We start from the raw sequence: 15,276 nt of genomic DNA, 5'->3' as shown, positions 1-15,276 counted from the left end.
GCCCCTCCTAGGACATTTCCACTCCAACCTGGTAGGTGTGTGTATTCAAACCCTGGTTCCTACTCTTTCCCCTTCTCATGTCTAAGCCACTTCAACCAGATTTGCCATGTATCGGCCCATTTACAACTGAAATGTTTACGATTCAGCTCTGGATATCACCTTCTTCTAGAGGCTTTTATCGGTTTTTCCCTCTAGGATGCAACTCATCCATTCAGCTGGATTAGGCTGCCCTCCTTTGGGTCCTCCTCATCCTCCCCACAGACTTTGCACTGAACACATTGTATCAAGTGAGTCCTTGTGATGTAGTTTTGGGATGTAGGTGAGGTTTGGTGGGGTGAGGTCCAGAGCCAATGGCCAAGAAAAAATCCTGGAGACGTCCTTGATGCAAAATGGTTTTATTCAAACACGGAGACAGGACCCGTAGGCAGAAAGAGCTGCCAGGTGCCCAACTTCAGGGGGTCGTGAAAGGTGACTGATTATATACTTGGGAGCTGGGGGTAAGGAAAAAGGGAGGTTTTCAAAAGAATTTTTGTATGCTAAAGAGGGCCTACAAGATAGATACTAGACGCCTTGCCATCATCAAGTTCAGATGGTTTTTCCCTCTAGTAAAGCATTAACAGTAAGATAGTTGGGAGTTTCCTTCTGGAAGTTAGGTTATCAGTAACCTAACTTTCAGAAGGGTTATTTTTCCCCTGGTAAATCACTAAGACATTTTGTCTTGCAGGACTGTAATCTCTATAAATTAACAATTGGTTTTTCGTTCCCTTAGCTTTAGGGCAGCCAGGAGTGCCTGAGGAATGTCACATACATCCCACCTGAGAGTGGCGGGATGTCAGCTAGTGCTTTGTCCTTAGCTTGCCTTCTGCTCCCTCATCACTTCTGAGGTTCTGTAAGACTATAATCTGCTTGCTAACAAGGCCCAGGAATCAGCGCCCTCCTTAGCAGGATCTGGCCTCCCTCCCGCTGGTCAAATCCCGTCTGTCCCTTGGCTGCTTCACCCCCTCCTAGGCTCCCCCTTGCAACCAGTGCAGAACAGAGTCCTTAGCTGAGCTCACTGGGTGCTTTAAGTCTTCACTCCATCTTCCTCTTGGACCTCTGTCTGCCCGGTTCCACCCCATGGCCCACTGGCCTGCAGCAATTCACAGGGACCTCGCCCCAGGGCTCCACACCACCCTGGATGGTCCTCTCCGCAGAGTGGCACTTATTTTGCTCCATATTTTTCTCTGCTAAACAATATGACACGAGCCATGTTTGTGTTGCCACTCTTCTCGTCCTAGTACCCAGCAAGGAACAGACACTCCATAATATTAAATCAATCATGACATTGTAACTTTATAGACTCTTTTGGCCTCAGGCCCTCTGGGGTGATCTAAGTGACTTTAGAGGATGACCACAGGACTGGACCTGCAGATGAGGGACAAAAAAGACCCCCCAACTCTGGGCCTCAACCCAAACTATTCTGAATAAGAGACTGGGTCCTAGGAAGAGTGCAGAGGGAAAGATGGCCCGGCTTCAGGGAGGAGTAAATGTCTCTAAGGATTGCCATCTGGGGTCTTGGGACTCTTCGAATCCCAGCATACAAGGTGCCAGCTGCTGAGGCAGGGAAGCTGTCCTCCCAGTGGGGCCAGTGGTGACCCAGCAGGTGGAGTAGAGGAGAGCCGAAGGTAGGAGTGGGGAGTGGATCCCAGGGCATGGGCCAGGGGTCTGCTCATGCCATAGCTGTGGCTGAGAGAAGGGGATGATTCCCTGGGTCCCTGGGTGTCCCCGGGAAGCTCGGTTCCTGGTGCAGAGCTGGGGCTGAGCAGGGACAGATGTCCAGGGGGAGGGGCTCCAGGGCCATCAGCTTATCATACAACCACCTTTTTCCTTGAAGGGATTCTTGTCTTCAGGGATGCCTTTGAGGAGAGGGTCGTTTCCTGCTTCAGCCTCCACATAATCCTTGATTTCCTTTCCTGTCTTGGAAATCTATGAGAAAACAAAGGGTTGTTCCAGCCCTTGATTGTCTGTCGGGATAAAAAAAAAAACAAAAACAAAAACCAAACAAACAAAAAAACAGGTTCTGGATAGGATGGGACCGAAGTTGGAGAGGAGAGAAAGGGACAGGCAGGAGTTGGGGGGTGAGTTCTTACGTCTAAGGGCGCTGGGGTGCTGGGACAGGCACCTGCTGTGCCCTCCAGGCTGCGCGATGGGGTGTGCTCTCCGTGGAGGTAAGCCCTGGCCTCCCTCTGCCTCCTCCCTTGTCCCAGAGGCACCTCCTGCTCCTGCTCCTTCTGCCAGTCTGGAGAGGCCCACCATCCTGAGGGCCTGTCCCTTTCCCTTGGGGTCTCGGCTTGGTAAGGACCAGGATGCGATGGAGAAGAGGGGCAGGGAAGGGAGGAGGAGGCTCACCAGAGCTCTTGGGTTCCTCACTTCCTTCTTCAGCTGTTCCACCTCCATCTTCAGTAGCTCCTTCTCGCTGAGCTCCTGGGCCATCCTGTCCCAGAGACCTGCTCCCAGACAGGATTCCGCAGCTGGGATGACAAATGCCCTGGGCTCCCTGCAGCTCCCTCCTGCACCCTTCACACCTCAACTTCCACCCCCTTCTCTGTGCAGCCCCTCCTTCAGACTCTGCATATTCACACCATAGATTCACTTCCACCCCGACCCCATCAGGAGTCCAGACTCTGGAGGAGAGGATGCCCCCAGACTGGTGGGGGAGGCACAGGCTGTGCCCTTGGAGAAGGAGCTGCCCAGGGATGAAGCAGGAATCAGAGCATGGAGAAGGGAGAGAAAAGGAGTTTCTTTCAGTGAATCAGATTTGGGAAGCCAAGTTATTGTTCCACATAATGGCACAGGTAGACATTTTTTAGGAAACAGCAGGTCCTGCCAGGGGAGAGTGTACCCTAGTGAGAGAGAAAGGCTCTGGAGCCTGCCAGCCTCCAGTTCTGATCCGGGTTCTTCCCAGCTACTTCCAAGCTGTGAGGCTTAGGCAAGTCACTCAACCTCCTTGAGGCTTAGTGTCCCCATTTGCAAAATTAGTATAAGAACAGTACCTGGGCCCTGCCCCCACCCCCAGTGCCCCCTAATAAAAGAGATTTGGGTGTCAAAAAAAAAAAAAAGAACAATACCTACCTTGTGTGAGTTTTTTGTAAGTCCTCAGAAAATAATGCATGTAAAATATTTTAACCCTCTGTCTGGCACATAATGAATAATATATTTACTATTAATATTATAGTTACTGATATCAACATCATCAGGACAGGATTATCAGGAAGGCCTGCCAAGTGCCCAACTTTAGTAATTCTAAGACTAAATCCCAGCCCAGTGCAACCTCGGCCCCTCTTACCTGCCAAGAAATAGCGTGTATTCAAGTCACTTGTCCCCGACTCAGGTAAGATGGTGTTCGAGCGTCCCAGCTCTTCAGCGGCTCAAAGTCTTCAGATAAAGCAGATGGTCTGGAAGCCAAAATCTCTGATGCTTAAGCTGATCATGGGCTCAAGGTTCTAAGCCCATCCACTGGCCTGAGCCTCCAAGCCCTCCCTGCCACTGGAGCAGACACCTGCCCCCAGCCTTGCTCCTTTAGTGACCCTTTGGGCTTAGAGCCAGTTCTCACCCTCCAACTCAACACATCCCCCTCTTCGCTCTCTCCTCCCTGTGCCTTCTCTTCTAAGCCCTCCCCTCCGCTACCTCTGAGTCAGCTCTGAGATTGGCCTTCTCAGTGACTCAAGTCCTGGACCAGCTCCTAACTTCCCTCACCCAAGAAGCCATTGTGTCTCCTATCGGAGCCCCACGATTACAACGTGCAAGGTTCTCCTAAGCTCAGTCTTCCTTCACTTACTCAATAAAAACGGACTCCTAACTTAGGATGCTGTGCCTATCAACACGTGGGGCCATGGCCACCTCTAATGCCCGTGTCCATGTTCTTGGCTTCCATGCCTCCTTCTGAGCCTTGAGTGTGGGTCTCCCTCACCAGTTGCTGAGCACAGGGCCTGCATCCTGAAATTTCTCTTGGTCTCCTTCCAGGACCATCCAAGGGCTGTGCTGTTTAATAGATACTGAGCTCTTGCTCAGGCTGACACCTGTCCCATGACAAGGGGACCCCCTCGAGAAGCAAATGCTTAAGATAATTAATATGGTCAATAAAGGATCCTGTTTTTGTCTGGCTGAAAGGAGGCCTGGAGTCCATCCTGACTGCCTCGCTCTGGGGTCTGAGTCCCACTCACAGCCAGGAGTGCTAAGACTTTAGGATCAGGACAAGAGCCTAGAAGTCTCTAGGCCAACTGCCTATGAATACAGGACACAGAGCACATACCTTTTGAGAACAGCTTGGTGCTCCATGCACTGCTGCTTCCTAAAACCAACGGGTTAATCAGAAACTTGAATGTGGTGTTTCTCAAAGCCAATTCCTTCCTATTGTCTAATCGGAATCCCACATGCTACAGCTGGTCTTACCTCCATCAGGCACAGAGCGTGTAGACTAGGGCTTCTTTATGTAGAACCCTTCAGAGGCTTGGTTACACTTCTCAGGGGACCTCTGGATGTCTTCCTGGTGTCTGAGCTGATTCCTCTCGCTGCTGAATTGGCTGGTTTCCATTGTTGCTGCGCCGCCCTACAGCCCCCAGCATGACTGGTCTCCACATCCTACCCACCCTCCACTCCCCAGGCCCTTGGTGACTCATCCCTGAGCTTCCCAAGGAAGCCCCCACCCTCTGCCCTTTCCTCCCCTTCCATGAGTGGAAAATCCACCCCCACCCCCCACCCAGAGCAGGCCAGTCCCCTTCCTCCTCTGTCTCCCTCCCAACCCCCCCAACAGTTTCCTTTCCAAGCCCATGAGCAATCACAGCGCCCCGACCTTGGCTTCCTCTGCTGGGAGGGATTGGGGGGCTGGGCCCCCAGAGGTGCCCCTGGCTTCCCCCTTCCTCTGGGCAGGGGCCAGAGAGGCACAGGCCCACGGTGCAGGGACTGACTTCCTCTTGTCCCAGAATGAGCCTGCCTGCCCTTTGCAAGCAGGTTTGGGTCTCTCACGGAGAGGAAACCAAAAGCAGTGAGGCGGGGGTAAGGCAGAGCGACCAATCAACGGCTGGGTGAGGCACAAAATCAGCGGGCTCCCTGGGGAGTCAGCCAGAGGCTGGGGGCCATGGCAGAGCTGCAGCAGCTACAGGAGTTCGAGATCCCCACGGGCCGGGAGGCTCTGCGGGGCAACCACAGCTCCCTGCTGCGGGTCGCGGACTACTGCGTGGACAATTATGTGCAGGTAGGCAGAGTGGGCACAGGCCCCAACACCCTTGCCTCCCACCACCGCCCCGAGAGGCCCAGAGCCCACCTCCAAGGCAGGACTGTGGGAGCCACCCTGACAGGTGCTCGGCCCGGGTGCGGATGGGAAAGTCTCCACCCCAGGCCTCGGCTTCGTTCTGTTCCCCTCAAACTTCAGCCCTGACCCCATGCCACCCAGCCCTACCATGCCTCCCTGCCTCTCCTGGAGCCTCACACCTCCATCCCGTTAGCGCTCCTCACTCTATCTTTGTCTCCCTCCCAGGTCCTGCTCAGATCCAGACTTGTCCCCAAACAAATAGTGGCATCATTACTGCATCTGCAGGCCGACTCTAGGTGGGCCTTCTGAACTTCCTGGACAGTGTCATGAACTTGAGAGGGACCAGGGGGAGATTCCTTTCCCTGATATTTGAGCGAGAGTGGACAGACATCAGACTAAGCTGGGTCAGGCACAGAGGCAGGGGGATGGACAACGTGACTGCTGGGAGCTGTCTACCAACAAAAAGATGACAGCTGTGCTTTATTATTATTATTATTATTATTATTATTATTTTTAAATATTTTATTTATTTATTCATGAGGGACACACAGAGTCAGGGACATAGGCAGAGGGATAAGCAGGCTCCCCGTGGGGAGCCCGATGGGGACTCGATTCCAGGACCCCAGGACCCCAGGACCACGACCCAAGCCGAAGGCAGATGTTTAACGACTGAGCCACCCAGATGCCCCGACAACTGAGACTTTTTAGAACTTTCCTAAATTGTGTAGCGGTTTCAGGACCATGAACATAGATTCCCAGATCAAGGGAAGAGTGGGGAGGGAAACTCAATAACTGAGCGCCTGTTTTTTTTTTTGTTGTTGTTTTTCCCATTAATCCTTGTAAGCACCTTTTGAGACAAGTATTATTCCTCTTTCATAGATGAAGAACCAGCAGCACAGGGAGGCAAGGTGACTGTCCAAGGTCACATGGCTTGGATGTAGCAAAGCTAAGCATCAGCCTCCTGACTTCCGAAGCCGGTTCTCTCCTCTCCTCCTCTTTACCTCTTGCCTGACATGCCGTGTGACTTAAAGACAGTTTATTTGCACTGACAGGCCCTGGGGGACCTCCTGGCTCAGTAAGAGTGTTGAAAAAAAAAAAAAAACGAAAGTATCAAGTGCTTATGGGAAAATGGCAGATTAAAGGGAGTCAGTGATGAGACCAGTGAGAACACTCTGCACCCTTCCTTTGGGCAGGCTTGTTGCCCACATGGCCTCTTTTAGTCCTCCCCCAAGCCAGAGAGGGGGGGAAGCACTCCCACTCCACAGCAGGAGGCCGGGGTTCAGAAAGATTGACTCACTTTCCCAAGGTCCCTAAGCTAGTGGCAGAGTCTGAATTCAAACCCAGAACTCTGACTCAAGAGCCCACCCCCAAACCTCTAGTTGAATAGTTGCTGTTGGTGTAGATGCTGAATGACCGACCAGCTTGCGGATGAGATGGACTATGGCTTGTAAACCAGCCTGGTTCTCGTGGTGCTGGAAGGTAGCCTTCTACAGACAAGGAGAGAAGCAGTTCTGTCCATTTCTTGGGTAAACTCTGCACAGCTCCAGGCTCTTCCAGATGGGTTCTCGTTTGTTGCATACACAGTGTGTGCACACAGGATTTAGGATTACAAAGACCCAGTCCAATTTCCATCTCTGCCACCAACCAACTACAGGACCCATGGCAAGCTGACTCTCTGATTCTTACACCTCTCTCTTCACCATAGTCACGTGGGTTAAATGTGAAAATGTGTTAAAGCACTTAGCCCAGTGCCTGTCACTTAGGAAGGGCAGAATACATGGAAACTATGACCATTACTATCATCATCATCATTTGTCGGAAGGATGAAAGATAATGAAAGTCAATTCTAGTGAGGTGAAGCTGCCCTTGCAAAATCACCAAAAGCCCTGCCCCAGGTCAGAGTCCCCGGGCTCCAGCTTCCTTCATGCAGAACACTAATTAATTGACCTTAGTTACCTTTCCTGGCCTCTCAGGGGAGGATTTCAGTCTGGGGAGCAAATGCTTTCAAAGGGTTTGGATGACTTCTCAGAACTGCCGTTAAAGAAGGCCTGGTTCCCACGCCCCCTGTCCTTCCCTCAGCCCCTCCCTTCACCCCAGTCAGGTGCAGGAAGCCCATGGGGAATTGGGGGAGGCAGGCTGGGGTTGACTTCAGGGTTCTCTCTGTCAGAGTCCATTGAGTTTACAGACAAGGTAATTTGCATGATGAATAAGCAGACAGCTATGACAATGGATCTCATATTTTTGTACCTCTGGACCTAACTTTGGGCCAAGCCCCAAACCAGGGGTCAGTAGGTATCCAGCTCCAGGCTCCTGGAGCTGGGCCCAAGCGGACCATCTGGGCTGACAGTTCCACATGGCAGGCCAACCAGGGGACAGCACTGATGAGGCAAGCTAGGAAGTCTGGGTGCAGACCAAAGGAGGAGGAGTCACTACCCCATTCTGGGCTTTCCTTTCCTTGTCTATTAAAGAATGGTCTTGAGCTAGGGACACCTGGGTGGCTCAGTGGTTGAGTGTCTGCTTTTGGCTCAGGGTGTGATCCTGAGATCCAGTCCCCCATCAGGCTCCCTGCAGGTAGCCTGCTTCTCTCTCTGCCTATGTCTGGGTCTCTCATAAATAAATAAATAAAATCTTAAAAAAAAGAGAAGAAGAAGAAGAAGAAGAAGAAGAAGAAGAAGAAGAAGAAGAAAGAAGAAAAGAAAGAAGAAAGAAGAAAGAAGAAAAAGAAGAAGGAAGAAGGAAGAAGAAGAATGGTCTTGAACTAGAATAAGACCTGTTCTCCTTTCTGGTTCAAACATCCTGGGTTGATTTCTTTGCCTTTTCTAAAGCTTTTGGATACATATGCTGATGAAATGTAAATTGCATACAAATGAGCACCTAGCTGTTGGAACTGAAAAGCAGAGCAGGGCTGCCCAGAAGGTTCTGGGCCTGCCTTTATTTTTATTTATTTATTTAATTTTTGGGGGCCTGCCTTTAGACTTCAGCTTGGCTCAGGCTCCAATGGAAGCACCCTGCTCTGATAGGTTCTAGGTCCGCTCTCCACTGACAGGCTCTAGGGAGCACCCAGGGTCTTTGCAAAGACACTGCTTGCAGCCTTGTCTGCCCATGCCCGGGCCTGGCCCAGACCTGCCCTGGGCTCCTCCCTCCCCTCTAGAGAAGGCTACAGGCTAAATTGCAGCAGCTCCATGATCTGACCTGAGATGAGGAAGCTGCCTAGGGAACCAAATGGCCAGAGAACTTTTGCTCTAGCCCTTAGTCTGATCTGGAACTGAAAAAAAAAAACACCGCTTCTTCTGTCTTTAGCTGTTCTTTCCTACCCTTTTACTGCTGACTGGCAGTGTGACCCTGCCTGGCACAGTGCCTGGCATGCAGTAACGAGATGCCCAGAAAGTATAGGTTTCACATTCATTAACTCACAAATGCATATTTATTAAGTATTATCTGTGTTGGGCACTAATCCAGGGTAGGATACAGAATAAAACAGACAGCCTTTCTGCCCTCACCGTGCTTACATTTTAGTATGGGGGGGTAGATAATGAAGTAAATAGATAAATCACTTCTGATAGATAGTCCTAAGTACTGTGAGGAAAAGAGAACAGGGTAAGTATAGTAGAGAGCCAATACAGATGTAGGCTAGGGGAATCTTAGGGTGGTGATGAAATGTGTCTCTGGGAGCTGAGATTTAATAATAAGGGTTCTAGAAGGAAATACACCAAGTACATAGGCCCTGAGCTCGAAACAATCTTAACTTGATGGAGAACAGGAACCTAAAGGCAAATGTGCCTGGAGGGGAGGAAGTGAGAGGGAGTGGTGGAGGAGAATGGGGAGAGAAAAGCAGAGTCAGCCTTGTGGGGACCCTATACAGGCCATGATTGGAAGTCTGGATTTTATTCTCACGTATTGGGAAGCTACTGGAGGGAATGAATGAAGTCCCTCTTCCCTGGGCTGCAATTTCCTTATCTATAAAATGGACTAGATCATTGGTACCCAAACACTATTCTGCAGACTGGAGAAAGGAGCACAGGGGTCACCTGGGGAGCTCTTAAAGGCACAGATTCATCACCCTCACTCCCCCTCACTCCCAGATTCCAGTAAGAAGGTCTAGGACAGGGGGCCTGATGTCGATTGGGTTGGTTTTTAAGTTTGAAATTACTGCCTTCCTCTTTCCTTTCTACTCTTCACCCTCGATTTCCAAAGGTCCTCCAAAGGTGGTGGGGTCAATCTTCAGCTGGACTCTTCGAGGATGGAGATCTCCTCCTCCGTTTGCACCCATTCCTTGGGGCCACAGATTTGCTTTCCTAATGTCCCTGAGTACCTCTTACTACAGTATCTTTCTCATGGAAACCACATCAAACATCTTGAGTTACTGCTTTCTCCCGTGATCCCTATGCCCTCTCCTATCCTACCCACGGATCCCGTGGAAGGGGCCGTCCTCAGACCAGAGCTATGTGTATTACAGGCCACAGACAAGAGGAAGGCACTGGAAGAGACCATGGCCTTTACCACCCAGGCACTGGCCAGTGTGGCCTACCAAGTAGGCAACCTGGCTGGACATACTCTGCGTATGCTGGACCTGCAGGCGGCCTCGCTGCGGCAGGTGGAAGCGCGTGTGAACACACTGGGCCAGGTAAGGGGTATGGGAGGGCTTCTTGTGTGGGCTTCCAATTCTTTGGCCCCACTCAGACATTTTCTCCAGCAAAAGCTCTCTCCCGCCTTCCTCCAAGTGCCTCACTTGGCCACGGAAGCTTGGCACTTCCCAAGAGTTTCAAACCTCCCTATCTCTGTGGGTGTGTCTCAGGGCTGGGCTTGCTGCCCTACCAGACTAGGAACTCCTTGAAGGCAGTCCTTTTTCTTTCTGAATTCTATCTGAATTCTGTCCCACAGGTAGCAAGCAGGACTTGCTTACCAATCACGGTGGCTGCCTCGTACGGTAAAGAGGCAAGAGGACTTGTTTCCATCTAAACACAGGCAATGACTTAATAAGTGTCCTCCTCCCAGAGTGTTTGCTTGGCAAGGTCATCTTCAGCCCTGAGAGCACTGTCACCACCCTATGGTGCCTCCCGCCCATCTAGCATACACACCCTCCTTCCTTCCTGGATCCTTGGCTGAGGAACTGCCCCATCAACCACATGCACAGATCCACTCACACAGCAGCCTGGCCCGTGCATCACCCACATGTTCCCTGCAGGGTGTGACTCTCACCCCAGCAGACCGGAGTCCCCACCCTCTCTGTGTCTTGAATTTCCCCGCTGAACATTCCAAGAGGAACTTAATTCACATTTTTGTCTCCTAAAAGAGACAAGTTGATCCAGTCACGGTTCTCTACCATCTAGGCATTATCCACCTCTGCTTCTGAGCCAACCGAGTGCACTGGTCTCTTCCCAGCAGCCCCAGGGATGCCGTGTTTCCTCCTTTCCTCTGGCGCCTGATCAGCTAATAATAACCCTCATTCTCTTCCACCAGGAAGCTGCTCCAAAGTGGCTCCATCCTCCCCTGGCAACTCTTTTCCCAAATGCTGTGTGACCCTGGGGACATTTATTCTCTCTCTGGACCTCACCGCTTCCCATGGTCCTGACTCCCATTCCAAAGCCTCTATCTTCTTCCTCCTGTAAGAGGAGGGGTACTGGGGGTGCCTGGGTGGCTCACTGGTTGAGTGCCTGCCTTTGGCTCTGGCAGGTCCGTTGGTTGTGATCCCAGGGTCCTGGGATGGAGTCCCACATCTGGCTCCCTGCAGGGAGCCTGCTTCTCCCTCTGCCTGTGTCTCTGCCTTTCTCTGAGTCTCTCATGAATAAATCTAAAAAAACCCAAGCCAAAACAAAATAAGAGGTGGGGCACTGTATGGAGACTCCCCCTGTCACCTCAAACCCTGTCATGGCAGATGGTGAATATGCATATGGAGAAGGTGGCCCGAAGGGAGATTGGCACCTTAGCCACCGTCCAGCGGCTGCCCCCTGGCCAGAAAGTCATCGCCCCCGAGAGCCTCCCTCCCCTCACGCCTTACTACAGGAGACCCCTCAACTTCGGCTGCCTGGATGACATTGGCCATGGGATTAAGGTAGAGAGAGGGCCCCTCCTCTTTTCCACAACCCACTCCCTCAGCTTCGTGGGTTCCCTTCTCCTCAGCCTCCTCCTCATTCTCTTCCACATCCACATTCTTGTTCCATCCAGTCTTGTTCCCTGATCTTTCCTCACTCCCTGAAGCCATCACCCTTAGGGGACCCCTCCTCTCCAAGCCTCCCTCCTTAAAAGTCTTTCCTGACCCCTCCCTCCATAACTGGCCTTTACTCTGTCCTCAGATGGTTGGCTGAGGGTGCATCTGAGCACCCCCTTCCACCGGGGCTGGGTGTGTGTGTGAAGGGGAAGAGAGGAAGGGAAGGCGTCAGGGTGTACATGAGAATTGCTCCCCAGCCACATGAGAACAGTAACTTCCTCTGTCTGGAGGTTTGAGGTCAGGGCACTGAGCACTCCCCCGAGAGCTGCTTGCTGTTGGGTGGGAAGGGGTGGGGATGCAGCCACTCAAAAGGGAGGGGGCCTGGTGAAGATGGGGAGCATGCCACTAGCATTTCCTTCTCCGCTCATCTCCTGAGAGGTGGGAGAGCACACATCCCTAACCCCATGTAGTCAGTTCCCACAGGCCAACATCCCAGGGGAGATTAAAGCTCCCCTGGATCTCAGCGACCCCTTGAAACCTTCAACATACCATAGCATACAGACTATATATACTCCCCTCCCTCAGTCACCAGGCTTCCCCACCAGTGAGTTCCCATTGCCCAGCTTCCATTCTTTTGGACTCAGCTCAGTCCCCCTTGTCTTGTACCTAGCGGAGTATAGCAGAGGACAGCATCCCTCATGTGCCCACGCTCAGGGACACCCCGCCAGGGACAGAAGCGCTCTCTGGCATGTGGGCTGGCCCTTGCCACTTGTGCATTTTAAATGCTCTGTCCCTCTGTCCTGAGCTTCCCAAAGCCGGGTTCTGCAGGCCAGTCAAAATGACAGGTGGGGGGCACCTGGGTGGCTCAGTGGGTTAAGCGGCTGCCTTCCCCTGGGGTCACGATCCCAAGGTCCTGGGATCCAGCCTGGCATCCAGCTCCCTGCTCAGCGGGGAGCCTGCTTCTCCCTCTCCCTCTGCCTGCTTCTTCCCCTACTTGTGCTCTCTCTCTGCCAAATAGATGAATAAAATCATTTTTTAAAAATGGCAGGGGTATACCTCTAGGTGTGACGGTCCCCTCTCCCCCCCACTTCCCGCCAACTCCTCAGCCCCGCCTGGGGTTGCTTGGGGTCTATGAGGATTAGAGCCCACCAAGCTGGCCACTGAGATGCTCTGCGAACGTGCGAGCGTGCGAGGTGCGGATGTTAGGCTGTGCAGAGGAAGTGGCCTTCAGACCGCGTCTGCTCCAGGTTTCCGTCGGGCCCGCGGTCGACCAGAGGCCCAGGGCCCAGGCAGCAGCAAGAGGGGGTGGCTGTGGGGTGGGGTGCGATGTGGGGGGCTGGGAAGTAGAACTTGCTGTCCCCGCGCGCTCCCTTCCAGTTCGCGGCCGCCTCTCATTTCCCTTCTGGGACCAGGGGGCTACTGGGGAGGGGGAGCCCCATAGACGTCAACCCCGCCCCCTGCTCCCCCGCAGGATCTGACAACGCAGTTGTCGCGGACCGGGACTCTTTCGCGAAAGAGCATCAAGGCGCCTGCGGCACCCGCCTCCGCCACCCTGGGGTGAGGCCTCGAGATCCCGAAACTCTCCTCCCCCACCCTCAGTGCAGAGGAGCCAAACTTCCTCCTCCCCGCACCTGACCCCGCTGGCCGGAAGCCTTCCTTCCCCACCCTAACTCCACCCCTCCCCCACCCCAGGAGGCCGCCGCGGATCCCCGAGCCGGTGCAGCTCCCAGTGGTGCCCGAGGGTAAACTCTCCGCCGCCTCATCTGCCTCTTCCCTGGCCTCGGCAGGGTGAGCCCCACAAGTCCAAGTGGGGGTGTCACGGTGACTACTAGGGTGGAGACGACTCGCAGCACAGGCCTGGGCTGATGACTGAAGGGGCGGGGCCGGCGGGGGGGTAATGCCGAGTTAGGGAAGGGGTCCCCCAACTAAGCCGAGCCCTCTTTCTCTGGTCCTCAGCAGCGCCGAAGGTGTCGGTGGGGGCTCCACGACCAAGGGGCAGGCAGCACCCCCACCCCCACCTCTCCCCGGCATGGCCCCACCCCCGCCACCGGCCCCGGAGGTCTTCCTGCCTCCCCCTCCGCTGGAGGAAGTATCCCTGCCCCCGCCGGGTAAGGAGCTCCGCCCCCTCCAGGCTCCCCTGTGGGGTCGCTGCTCGGGTCCCCCAGGTCCCCCCGCCCATCCGATCGGCCAGCTCAGTGGACGTCCTAGGTAGGGGGTAACAGGAGAGGAAGTGCGCTAATTTAGCGCCTGCTTTACACCAGGCTCTGTGTTCAAGCTCCTCGTCTCTTTTTTCACTTAACTCAAAAACCCTAAGAGGATTTTCACACTCTGCACAGATGCAAGTTGAGGCCGACAGGTTAAATTCAGTGACTTGCCTGCGGGTTACCCAGCTGAGTGGCAGAGCCTGACACACCGCTCAACATTTGTGTGTTTACTGAGAACCTACTAGAGGCCTTGTGGTGGGAACCCTGATGGGCCCAGGCTGGAGAAAGATTACATAAATGGGTGGATGCTGGAGCCCGGATTTTGAACAGTGGAGTTTCCTGGGGGCAGATGGAGGGGGGTTTCCTGTGCCACACCTGCAGGCTTTCTACTTCCCCTCCCAGCACCAGAGCTGCCCCCGCCCCTGGATCTGCCCCCTCCTCTACCCCTGGATGTTGATGAATTGGGGCTGCCACCACTGCCCCCACCAGACTTTGGGCCTGAAGAGCCTAGCTGGGTCCCTGCTGCATACTTGGAGAAAGGTACCTGATTCCTGGGACTAGGGATCCCCTCTCCTCTTCTACACTAGAATCTGCAACGGTATGAGTATGAGCCCATTATACACACACACACCCCTCCCTATTTCCTGATGAACTGACCAAACGTTCCTCCAGGAGTGGTGAACCAAGACGGAAAAACAGGCAGCTGGCCTGGCACTGAATACTATTAACCCAGGTGGGGAAGCAGGGGCGGTCCCAAGAGCTTTGGAGAAGGCACCTCCTGCCCTACTCCCTGTAGCCATCCCCCTAGATGTTCCCTGGCCTTATGGTAGGACAGGAGACACATCTCATGGCAACCTCTCCTCCCATCCTGCAGTGGTGACATTGTACCCATACACCCGCCAGAAAGACAACGAGCTCTCCTTCTCCAAGGGCACCGTCATCTGCATCACACGCCGCTACTCAGATGGCTGGTGTGAGGGCGTCAGCTCAGACGGGACTGGATTCTTCCCAGGGAACTATGTGGAGCCCAGCTGCTGACAGCTGAGGGCTCTCTGGGCTCCCGATCCGGGCACCCCTTGAGCTCCAGTACAAAGCCAGCCCCACAGTCAAGGCTAGACTAGGGCTGCCCACTTCTTGGTCTGCGAGCTGTGCCTATCCGTTCCCCTCCTTTTGGTGGGAAGGGGTCCCGGGGAGAGACAGAAGATGGACCCAAAGGCCTGCTGCAGACAGGAAAGTACTGGAAGCCAAAGAGTTTGATGATCTTGTCCACAGAGGACACCCTACTCCATGCAGGATGGGGTCTCCAGCTGCAAGTGCCAACTTTGAATAAAACTCTGATGACCTCCTGGTGATTGCCCTGCAAGGCTAGGGGGCCAGAGAGAGAGGAGGGAGTGCAAGGCTCCTGCTAATCATTGAGCCCCCTCTGCCTGCGCCGCCCAACCCCCCACACCCCTGCAGCAGTCCCTTGCCGTCCCTTCGGTCCTGTGTGCCCTGGACACTAGACCCCTGACTCCTCCGCAACGACTTGTTCTTTTGCCCGTTGTTTGCTGTGTGAAGTTCGGCTTGGGTGCCTCCAGCTGGGCACTCTTCCCAGAGTGGGGACCAACTCCCGCCACCCTTAGATGGGTCTCCCC

General features: G+C 53.7%; 2 protein-coding genes across 6 annotated transcripts; one reads left to right on the top strand and one right to left on the bottom strand.

Moving 5' to 3' along the window:
• Positions 1-379: 379 nt before the first annotated feature.
• On the bottom strand, positions 380-4,968 carry GNGT2 (G protein subunit gamma transducin 2). 3 transcript variants are annotated; one of them, XM_041725731.1, is made up of 6 exons: positions 4,832-4,968; positions 4,432-4,588; positions 4,292-4,330; positions 3,326-3,434; positions 2,389-2,486; positions 380-1,965 (listed from the first exon to the last, which is right to left on the bottom strand). In XM_041725731.1, the coding sequence occupies exons 5-6, from the start codon at positions 2,470-2,472 to the stop codon at positions 1,840-1,842; spliced, it is 210 nt and encodes a 69-aa protein (XP_041581665.1). In that variant the 5' UTR covers positions 2,473-2,486; positions 3,326-3,434; positions 4,292-4,330; positions 4,432-4,588; positions 4,832-4,968; the 3' UTR covers positions 380-1,839. The 3 variants fall into 3 exon arrangements, with proteins under 3 accessions (XP_041581665.1, XP_041581666.1, XP_041581667.1); XM_041725732.1 differs by lacking the exon at positions 4,292-4,330; XM_041725733.1 differs by lacking the exon at positions 4,432-4,588.
• Positions 4,818-14,989, top strand: ABI3 (ABI family member 3). Of its 3 annotated transcripts, none has more exons than XM_041725718.1 (8): positions 4,823-5,233; positions 9,747-9,914; positions 11,166-11,342; positions 12,910-12,995; positions 13,131-13,226; positions 13,398-13,546; positions 14,045-14,182; positions 14,517-14,989. In XM_041725718.1, the coding sequence occupies exons 1-8, from the start codon at positions 5,117-5,119 to the stop codon at positions 14,678-14,680; spliced, it is 1,095 nt and encodes a 364-aa protein (XP_041581652.1). In that variant the 5' UTR covers positions 4,823-5,116; the 3' UTR covers positions 14,681-14,989. The 3 variants fall into 3 exon arrangements, with proteins under 3 accessions (XP_041581654.1, XP_041581652.1, XP_041581651.1); XM_041725717.1 differs by having other exon boundaries at positions 4,824-5,233; positions 13,395-13,546; XM_041725720.1 differs by lacking the exon at positions 9,747-9,914 and having other exon boundaries at positions 4,818-5,233; positions 13,395-13,546.
• The last annotated feature ends 287 nt before the right edge of the window (positions 14,990-15,276 follow it).

This window comes from Vulpes lagopus, chromosome 12 (assembly GCF_018345385.1).
Source record: "Vulpes lagopus strain Blue_001 chromosome 12, ASM1834538v1, whole genome shotgun sequence".
Classification (NCBI taxonomy): Eukaryota; Metazoa; Chordata; class Mammalia; order Carnivora; family Canidae; genus Vulpes; species Vulpes lagopus.
Note: the sequence above shows the minus strand (reverse complement) of the source record. Positions and strands in the feature narration are given on the sequence as shown.